General features: G+C 56.3%; 3 protein-coding genes across 3 annotated transcripts; 1 reads left to right on the top strand and 2 right to left on the bottom strand.

Annotated features, from left to right (window-relative positions):
• Positions 1-640: 640 nt before the first annotated feature.
• Positions 641-1888, bottom strand: UV8b_07230 (uncharacterized protein; the record flags this gene model as incomplete). Its single annotated transcript, XM_043144727.1, has 1 exon — positions 641-1888. The coding sequence occupies one exon, from the start codon at positions 1886-1888 to the stop codon at positions 641-643; it is 1248 nt and encodes a 415-aa protein (XP_043000662.1).
• A 2021-nt stretch (positions 1889-3909) lies between these two features.
• On the top strand, positions 3910-4828 carry UV8b_07229 (uncharacterized protein; the record flags this gene model as incomplete). The annotated part of the gene is made up of 2 exons (XM_043144726.1): positions 3910-4129; positions 4254-4828. 2 exons carry the CDS (start codon positions 3910-3912, stop codon positions 4826-4828), a joined length of 795 nt encoding a protein of 264 aa, XP_043000661.1.
• Positions 4829-5369: 541 nt separating this feature from the next.
• Positions 5370-9147, bottom strand: UV8b_07228 (uncharacterized protein; the record flags this gene model as incomplete). Its single annotated transcript, XM_043144725.1, has 3 exons — positions 5370-8199; positions 8259-8773; positions 8857-9147. The coding sequence occupies 3 exons, from the start codon at positions 9145-9147 to the stop codon at positions 5370-5372; spliced, it is 3636 nt and encodes a 1211-aa protein (XP_043000660.1).
• Between the last annotated feature and the right edge of the window lie 1034 nt (positions 9148-10181).

Below are 10181 nucleotides of genomic sequence, written 5' to 3'. Positions count from 1 at the left end.
TGGCAGCAATTGGCAAGTTAAAAGCCAAGTCGAAGCTTCAGTAGAATCCCAGTCGGAGCCAGTCGGAGCCAGTCGGGGCCAGTCGGGGCCCGTCGGGGCCCGTCGGTCGGCGTTTGCACACTCGGCGCTCACAAGCCCGGGCCTGCCGCCTGCGCAGAGACAGACCGACGGACGCCGATCGCATCTTGGACAACGTGTGTTTGAAAATCTTGCGGCGCATTTCCCGTCGCCGTGGGTGCACGCGCGCGGCACGACTGAGCCCCGCGGCCCGTGCTCTCCCGGTCCACTGAAGCAGGTCGCTGATGCTCCTAGCCGCTTGAGCATTCAAGTTGCATTTTGATTCAGGCGTCAGGCGGATCGGCCTGCAGCAGCAACGTCACACCCTTCCTCCTCTCGTGCCGGGACTGCCAGACTCAACTAACCCACGCATACTTTGTCGATGGAGGGCTATACACACACACGAGATGACACGGCACTTGGGCCGCGCGGTCGACATGGTCATTTACCCATACCCCATGGCTTATCTACACGCGTAGTAACGCAACGACTCCAGCTTCAACTATACGCCGAAGCTCACTGTTCTATGTGGCCGCCCACCCCCTCACTCTTTTTGACACCTTTTGCGCAGCTCGAGCCTTAATCATCGAAAGACTCGAAAGACTGGAAGGGGCTCCAGATTTTCAGACGTCTTGGCCTCGATCTCCTCCAGCTTGCCGTCTCTCATGATCAACAGCTCCTTCAGCCGCCGCCTGTTTGCCTTCCATGTCGCCGAATCCTCCAGTGCCTGGTCCTTGATCGACGGCGTCACCTGCTCCCCATCCGGGCCCCTGAGATAATCGGGCACTTCCTCCTCGGCTAGTTCGTGCTTGGTCCCATCGTCCGTCAGGGCCGTGTTGCGCGGCCCGTCTCCCACGTGCCAGCTGAACGGAACAAAGTGCGCCTCGTCCAAGTGAAGCTTCCAATCCTGCGTGCTCTGAAAGCCATGCGCCCGGCAGTCTCCCCAGAGGCAGCCTTGCTTCTCGCTCGCCACTTGATGCACAACATGGACGTGCCTCTGCAGCGTGTCCAGGTTGTGAAGCTCCGCCTTGCAGCCGGACCACTCACACAGGAAATTGACAAACTGAAAGTCGGATTTTTCGTAAATTTCCCTCGGAGTCGGCGTCCGGGCTCGAGGTGCTCGGCCGGGTCTCTTCGCAAAGCCTGGTTGGGGTGCCTTGGTGCGAGGCTGACGCGGCGTCCTCTTCCAGTCGCCCTGGGGAACTTTGGTCAAGTCGCCCTGGGGATTTTGCCGCATGGCGCGGTACGACAAGCCTGGCTTCCATCCCTTCGGTCTTCCCCTGGAGGTCGGTTGAGGAGTTGATGCAGTTGTGGTGAGGGGAGTTTCGGAGCTGGCTGTATGTTTGGGCTGCGTACGCTGGGGAGAAGACGCGGATACGGACGCAGACGCAGACGCGGACGCAGTCGCAGACGAAGACGCAAACGCAAACGCCGATGCCGGCGCTGCAGAAGACAGCTGTTCGGCGGTCGGCAGCCTTATGCCCAGGTTCTTCTTGACGCGTTTTTGAAGATCCCAAATTTCGTTCAAGGTGGGCTGCGTCAGTCTCTGGCGCATCAGCGGTTCGCTTCGTCGTCTGTCGGGCGTAGACAATGGTAGAACGACGGCTAGCTTGGCCGGCGGACGCGCAGCCCAAGTCTGCGCGGGACCGTCTACTCGCTGCCGCTCCTGCTGCAAAGCTGCCGAGCTGTGCGATGCCACCTCTGGGAGGTAAGGGCGCAGGCCCCTGAAGGCGACGATGGGCTTTGACGCGCCCGAGCCGTGGGTTGGGGCGCGCGTGACGTTCTTGCCGTCAGCCTGCATGCGGCCGATGTTGTGAAGCCCATGGTTCATGGCTGCGGAGCGTCTCGAGGCGGTGATTGGAAAGGCCCTGCTTTTTGCGGAAACGGTACTCGAGTTGTATTTTTCGACGCGCAAGGTTGGTGTTTCCTTTTTGGAAGAATAACGCCAAGGGAGAGATACCGTTGCGGTGGGAGTTGAGCCGGCCGGGCCAATTTGTCCAAGGGTCAGGTCTGGGTTGTCATTGACACGGACTAAACAACAAGCTCGCATGTGGCCTTGAATGTCAAGCAGTCGATACATATGCATGTATGCATGTATTTATTAGCGCCAGCCGCCAGCCCCAGCCCGCCAGCCGCACGCAGTGTCCAGTGCAACTGCTACCACTGTGCACTGTGCACTGCACTGTGCACTGTCGACGCCTCCAGAAATTGGATCGACGGATGCCGAGGCTGGCACCTACCTGTCTTGCTTGATCGGAACGTTTCCGCACGGGCCTGCTTCGTCTCTTTTGCATCTCGTTGCGAGCACTTGGGGAGCTGTTGTTATTCTGCGCTCGATGGCGGCAAAGGATGCCGCGCAAGGACTGTTTACCATCAAAGCTTGGTCTGGTCGGCCCCTGCGTCCACCACCAGAACTCGTTGGGCAGCCGCTCAGCACCTCAGCAACGGCTGAACGATCGGCGTCTCTGCCGTCGATGAATCCCTCATATTGGAAGCTTATCATCAACCAAGGGGCGGATGGTGCTTCCTTCTGAGCCTTTCGATTGTGTGGGCGCCATATCTAGCGTGGCGTGAGACACGGAATCCGGAAGGGCCTTCTCATCGCGTTGGATTTCTCTCAAGCAGTTCCCATGTCCCTCTCGGTTCATTCCGCAGAAAAGATTGGCAGATGCCATGCCCAAGGTCGACAACTCGGGTCAACCAGTCAATTATATCCAAAATCCCAACATCCTGCACATCACACGCGAAAGATGACCACGCTTTATCCCAAGGCCACGGCCGCCATCCCGGTCGCCACTCGTTATACACCAGCCCCTGGGTGTATCTGCAGGTGGAAATTGCTTGCGCTATGTGTGCTCTCGGTGCGCTGGGCAGCCAGCCACGGAGATGTCCACGTATAAAGAAGCGTTTAATTCCCGAGTCCCCGATGAAAACCTTGAACAAGAGCCGTCCCATGAGCGCCGTCCCGACGCCAAGTGCCACGCATCCTGGGCTTTTGGGCCATGGGGAGAAGAACCTCGACGCGAGATTGAATATCAAGGCGAGGACTAGATTGGTGCACCGTGAGGGGGACCGCTCAAGCATGCAAAGGGGTGAAGTGAAGGGCTTTCCCGGCATTGTTTCCAATTTCCACGCCATTGAAACTGGAAGCGCCTCGTCAACAGCTTCTGTCCATCAAGGACCACCCAGTATGAAGGTTCAGAATGATCAAAGTTCCCAGCAACCCCCAACTCCCCCCCCCCCCCAGTCTCGCAGGGCGGCAAAACCCTCACCTCACCTCATGCCCCTGGCATCGCAGCTACACGGATCGCAAGGCACATGCTGCCTTGCCTTGCCTTGTCTTGTTATTGTTTCCTCGTCTTCCCCCCCTCCCGACCTGGCTTGAACCCTAAGGCTCATTTCAGGCGCAGCAGTCGGCGCCCATGTCCCATCATTCCTTCTCCAAAACAAATAAACACGTCACGGCCGCATTGTCTTGCATGTCTCAAATCATCGAACCCACCAAATTCTCCGTCACAGGCCGCCCGGGGGCCAGACCCAGCCGCCGGCCCGCGGCAAAGTCACACGCCGGGGCATGATTGGCGATGTTACGTCGCACACAGCTCGCCGGGGAACAAGCGAGCCCCTCGAACAAGCACGCCACTCAACTACGGCTGAAAGATGTGTTTTTGAAGCAAGGCCTGGGGGAGATGTGGTCCCCAGGCGGATAAGAAAGCGATATATGATGAGGACCTTTCACCCCTCCCCCCGCCTCCTTGAAAGAAAAGGTCTACGTCGTCGAAGGCCCCTTTTTTTCTCGTCCTTTCCAGAGGAAAGCAGGGAAATGGTCTTCTCGCGAGCTTCGTCTGCACCATGCTGCCTCTCTGGTTCGTGCTCGCGGGTATATGCGTCGGCGCCGCCTTTGTCCGCCCGCCGCCCTACTCCCCGGACCACAGGAACAAGTACCAGGACAACCCGAGATACACATGCGGACGCAGCGTCAAGTTCAAATGGCAGACGGACTACAAGGGCCCAATGGTGCTGGCCATGCTCACAGAGTACCCGGGGACTGTCGTCCAGGCTGTTCTAAAAGGTAACCCGTCGCACCCTCTCCGCCTTATTCCAACGCCGACTGTTTCAAAAAGCAACAAACACCATTCTCGCGCGTCTCTCGCTTTCTGCGCTGACTTACCAAATCCTCCTCCCCGCGCTTTCAGAAAACATCCCCCAAGGCACCACCGAAGCAACCTGGACCGCCAATCTCCACGGCGTGGAGAGCATCCTTCCCCCCGGCCACGACGCCGTGCTCTACCTGGCCCTCAGCCGAGGGGATCAGCCCCAGCCCGACTTTTACTCTAGCTACTTCAACGTCACTGCCCCCAACGCCGCCGCCGCCTCCGCCTCCGCCTCACCCGCTCCCGCGACGACAGCCCCGCCCTCCGACACGGCCACGGCCACGGCCACGGCCACGGTTACGGCAACCCCCACCGCCACCCCGACAGGCAAGCCGCGCAAGTGGGACGGCAGATCGAATCTGACAAGGTTCGCCGTGGCGGGCGTCGTCGTGGGCGCCGTGATTGGAGGTGTGCTCGTCCTCGCCCGCGTGGCGTTCGTCTTGTGGACGCGGCGCAAGAAGCGCGCCGGGGGGGACGGCCCTACTGAGCTGGCTGCCGGGACGTGTCATGGCCTAGTCGCATCTGGCGGCCGGGACGCGCATCGCAGGGACGTGCAGGACATCCATCGACAGGAATCCAAGGAGCTGGATTCCGAGTCGCTTCACGAAATGCCTTGACGTGCAAAGTAGCGGACTCGGCCATGATAGGTAGGGGAAATCGGGGCGATTGGGGAAGAAGGGGGTGTTGCACGAGCACGAGCAATGGAATGCTATTGTTTGTTTCGGAATTTTATGTATCTTGTTGGTTGACATGTACATCTGCGTACTCAGCGAGGGACGCTAACTGCAGTGGAGGGTAAATTGCTCATCTCATCGTCTCAGCGTGGGAGGCTCTGCGTGAATCGCTATACTAGTGCAGTTGCAGCCATGATTGCGTCTTGATGGAGCAGCTGGTGCCGGTGTCGGTGCCGGTGCCTAGCAGGAATATTTCCAGTTTTGAACGATTTACCGAAATCATATCAAAAACCCAAGAATTTTTTATTCACTCCGGATGGGGTGCATCATGCCTCATCAAGTATATGCTCGCCTCTCTTCATTTCAGTCTCTGGCTTGTTGTTTCGCTTCAGACTTTCAAGACTCGTCATCACCATCATCGTCGTCCTGTCTCGTGCGAGCAAGAAGCCTTCACGCAGTGCCCCTTGGACCGTCGAGACCCGTTTTACACCTCTGTTTCCACGTCCGGATGACGGCCGTCAAGCGCTCCCAGCTTTCGGACCTTTCTGACCGCAAACTTGGCCTCGTCTTTGGCAAATTGCACATTACGCATCGGCCGCCATTGCATCAACCCTCGGTGTCTTCGGTGCAAATCCCGGCTGCGTTGTTTGTAGCCCTTGTAAGCCGTAAGCGGGTTCTTGCTGCTGTAACTACTGTCGGAAGTTGCGCTGGCATGTGTCGCCTCCGTCTCGATAGATTGGCGACCAGGTTCGCCGTCCACAGAGGGGTTTGCTCCGGCGTCTTGAATCCCAAGGTCAGGGTCCTCCTGCTCCCCCCCCTCCTCCTCCTCCTCCTCATCCTCATCCTCCTCCTCCTCCTCCTCCTCATCAAAGCCGTCGTATTCTTCGCCGTCTGCTTCGCCGTCTGGTTTCCACGCCATCAGTTTCTTGGGGTCTTGTCCAAATGCGCCACTCCAGTCCGTGCCATCCTTTGCAAGCCACCTTTGCCTTTCATCTTCATCAACCTGAGCAAGAACGTCTCGGCCCTGGGTCAAGGACTCGTCATGAAGTTTCTGCACGAGCGGAGGCACTTCTGCTCGTGCTTCCTCTTGTCGCACACCTTCCGCATAGCATGCCTCCCAGGTTTCAATGGTTTCTCTCGAGTCATTATCGCTGACAAATTTAATGTGATCAGTGTCGGTACCTGCGGAGAACCGACCACGAAACCTAACACGACCGACTTGCTCAATCTGCATGTCAGGAACTTGCCGGTAGTTCTCCTGCGTTATGTAGTTTTGTGCCAACCGCAAGCCGTTGTGGCATCTGAATATCGGCAGGTCAAAGTCCTTTTCATCGCCGTCGACAAGTTCGAGAAGCCAAAGGGAAGCGTATGCATCTGCATGTCGTTTACCAGCCAGGCGGAACTCGAAGAAAATAGGAGAGCTATACCGATGGCGGACGGGAAGGCGCAACTTCCTGCCGCCTTCACCATCGGCAATGTTGATTTTCAGGCCATCTCCTTCTTGGGTGCAAGACTGTCGTCGAACACTGGCTGAAGATCCCCCGGTTCTGAGCTTGAGCTTGATCCTGGAGTCCGTCGCATAGTTCGATGTGGTGATGAAGTCTGATAAGAACTCAAAAGTGCCAATGTTCCAGCCCAGTTGGGAAGGCGGCAGTCGAAGTTCCACGGAACGGAACAGGATGGATATCCTGATGCGGCCGAAACCGACGCCACCGTCAAGCGGATACCAGCGGGTCGACTCGCTGCTTGTTTGAAGGATATCGGAGAGCTTCAAAGGCACCACCCCAATGATTGGGTCGTGCTGACGATTTCGGGAATCACGCACGGCGACAGTGACAATGCTGCTTCTCCAGTCTCGAATAAACCGTTCCGTTCCAGCGTTGAAAATTGGCTGGGAAGAGACTATTTTGACACGCGTCTTGTAGACCAACTCGTCATTGACGAGAATGGTGCAGTAGGAGCTTGGGAGCTTGCTGCTCTGCTCTTCCTTCACCTCCCCAGCTTCGCGTCTGGCTGGCTCATACTCCCTGCCTCTGCGATTCCCGTTGGATCCCTTGACGTTAGCAAGCTCGAGACCAACAATCTGGTGGACGACGACGCTGAGAATACCCGAGGGCCATAAAGGATCGGGCGGAGTATGGGTCACTGCGTCCTCAAGTTCCGTGTTTATGGTGCCCTTGTCATCCTGAAACTCGGGCTTATCCACGAGCTCCTTGGGTAGCTTGATATCCTTGCCGTGGGTGCGAAGAGCCTTGCGGAACTGAGTTCTCCCAAAGAAGCCCACCTCCCAATGAAGTTCCCCCGGCATGCTGCTGTCCGCTTTGACGCCACGAAGCCTCGAAACCTGGGGATACATCTTTCCCGGGTGTTGGATCAGCTTCTGAATGCTCAGTTCCACCTTACCAACCAAATCATCGGCCGAGGATCGATCGCTGTCCCAGAGCTCCATCGACAGCTGTTCATCGGCCTTGATCAGGTCGGTGGTGACTAGCAGACCGCAAGTCTCCTCGAAGATCGGGTTCAGGTCATCCTGGATGACGCGAGTGCAGAACTGAGGCTTTCCAAACTTGCTCCAGCTGACAGTAATGTAAGGATCGGATCCGCCACCTTTGCTACCTCTTCGATCCTGCTTGCTGAGCCCGGTTGCTTTGTGAACACGTATGAACATGACGCCAATTGCTTGTGTTTCCTTCTTGACATCGTCTCCCAGAAGCAGTTTACTCATATCCAACGTCATGCTTTTGGGTGCCACGTACATGGACGCCGCTGCGCTGATGGCCCAGTTTACAAAATTGGAGATGAGTGGCAAGTTCAGGACATTGATGCCTTTCTCGATCATTGGAGTGCAACCTGCCTGGACTTTGGGCACTCCCATCAATGTGAATGACACAGTCTTCAAAAACGGGGGATCTGGGGTGAGTTGACACCGGATCCGAACCGTCGCCACAAGGCCGATCAGCTCGACCCAGATCGGAAGAGGGATACCAAACAAGCCCTTGATGCCCAGGTAAAAGACGATCTGCATGCCCATGTTCTTGGCTTTCGATGCCACGTCCACACCTGACGGTTTGGCGTGGTAGGCAATAGAGACCTCCATATTGTAAAACTCTCCTGCTTGTTCAATAGCCGCGAGCTCTTCTTTGTCCACCGTTTTTACGTTTTCTTTGTGGATCTCCTGTTTGATATCCTCGACATGACTATCCGGCAAGGCTCTCATACTTAGAATTCTGACAGGGTTGCTGCCCTGGGAAATGTCGGCAACGCGAACATTCTCCACGATGCCAGGCAGTGAAGCTGCCATGACATCCTCCAGGCTGACGAAGAATTAGTTGGAACCCAGATCCGAGAAGCCAAAGCACCATGGGAGACTTACGTGTCCGCCACAGCGGCAAACATCTCGGGATTGATCAATCCCCACATGAGACCTATCACGGTGTTTAGCCATTCGACAGATTCGGGAATAAGGTTGACGGTTGCGGTTTCACCCCGTTCTTGCTCGCTGGACCACTCCATATCACGTCCCTGCCGGATCAGATCCTTGATCCAGACGAAGACACCAGACGAGACACAAAACGCCAGGGGAAATAGACCGAGCAAGTTGCCGCCAAAAACCCTGCCGACCAAGATTATGGCCACGAAGATGCCTGCGCACAAGACGTTTCCTTTTCTCTCCAGCGTGGCAAACATGGGCTCGTAACTAACAGACGGGGTCTTGAAAAACAAGACGGATGTCTTTTCACTCTGAATAGGGACATCAGTCGTGGCCCCCTCTTGGACGGGTTTCGGAGGAGCGGTAACGTCCTGCGCATATCGGTACTCCTCGCCCGACTGTTTTGATGAGGTTGCTATCGTTGCTGGTCTCCCCAGATTTTCATTGGGGACGGTCAACTGCCCTGACTGTCAGTTTCCTCGGTCTGCATGGAAACGAATCCAAAGCGTGGGCCTTGGGGGGGGGGTTTCATTCAAATCACCTGGGGATGCTCGACAACGCTCTTGTAGTCTGTCTTGATGTCTCGGATCTGGACATCCTTGCCTGTGACGGGATCTCGCACCGTCCTCAAGCCTTGTCGCGGTGGCTTGTGCGAAGTTTTGCGGTCCGTTGCTGTTTCAACCTGTTCACGTTTCTTCGAATCGGAATCGATGGCGGCGTCCCGCTGCTTCTTTTCCCGGTCCAGCTGGTCCACGAACTGCTGAATGTTTGGCACCGGATTGCGGCCGCTGTAGTGCTGGCCCGAGGGCACGACATGGTCATCGACGTTCATGTCAACTGGGATGGACTCTGGATTGGACTCTGGAGGTCCTCTGAGCCTGCGGCGGAAAGTTGGGCTGGAGGTTCAAGGTCTTGAGCCTTTCGCTAAGCTATCAATGACCGCTCAAAGGCGTTGACTTCACTTGATGGGTTGCAGCAGTTTTAAGGAGAGAAAAGACGGAATCCATTCATTAAAGGCAAGTATTCACCTGCATTGTGCACGGAGCAATTGATCCGGATCGTGTGACCTTTAAACAGAATCAAGTTTCTCTCGAGTTTCTCTTTTTATTTATTTATTTATTTATTATTTATTTTTTTTCGCCATGGCATGGCGCCGAGCTCAACGTCGATGACGTAGCTTTAGTGGTAGGTTGGAGCCATTGGGGAAGCCACGCTTGCCAACAGGGGCGTGAAACAAGCTTGAGCTGCTGTGGGTGTGGGGCAGCCGCCCTGCCGTTGTCTATGGCGGTTTTCTTTCCTTGGAAGCAATTCTTCCTCGAGAGACTTGAGAGAGCGCAGGGTGATAAAGCCTACCTTACGCAGTAGAAGGCTGTGGGGTTTGTGACAGGACGAGTTTCCGCATTGAAAAGAGGCTTGTCCAGCCAGCTCGTCAGTTGCAAACGCGTGACGCCTTGGAGAGCGGGCGGGTTCTGTCGCCCGCCCATCACCATCTCCATGCCCAAGGAAGGAAGGCACGACCCATTACATAGGCACGGTTACGGTAGTTAGGTGCCTGCCGGGCCTGCCCTCAGCGGCGTGCCTGCTTGCCCAGGGCTCAGTGACGGTACATGTATTCAGCGAGATGATGTGTCAATGAGACTGACAACACCTCACGCCTCCTCAATGGCCTCCATTGTACATATTTTCCAAGGACTCACCTACCTACCTACCCACCTAAGGTACCTAGGTATTGTCATGGCAATCTCCCAAATCCGAACGAAAGTAGACGCGAGATTTGGCAAGTCCCCTTTGAGCTTTGGGCTGGGCATCGTGAGCAGACAGAGGGCCACCGACCATCAAGTGATTCTCGCCACGTCACCGTGAGGT

Source organism: Ustilaginoidea virens, chromosome 6 (assembly GCF_000687475.1).
Source record: "Ustilaginoidea virens chromosome 6, complete sequence".
NCBI classification, from domain to species: Eukaryota; Fungi; Ascomycota; class Sordariomycetes; order Hypocreales; family Clavicipitaceae; genus Ustilaginoidea; species Ustilaginoidea virens.
Note: the sequence above shows the minus strand (reverse complement) of the source record. Positions and strands in the feature narration are given on the sequence as shown.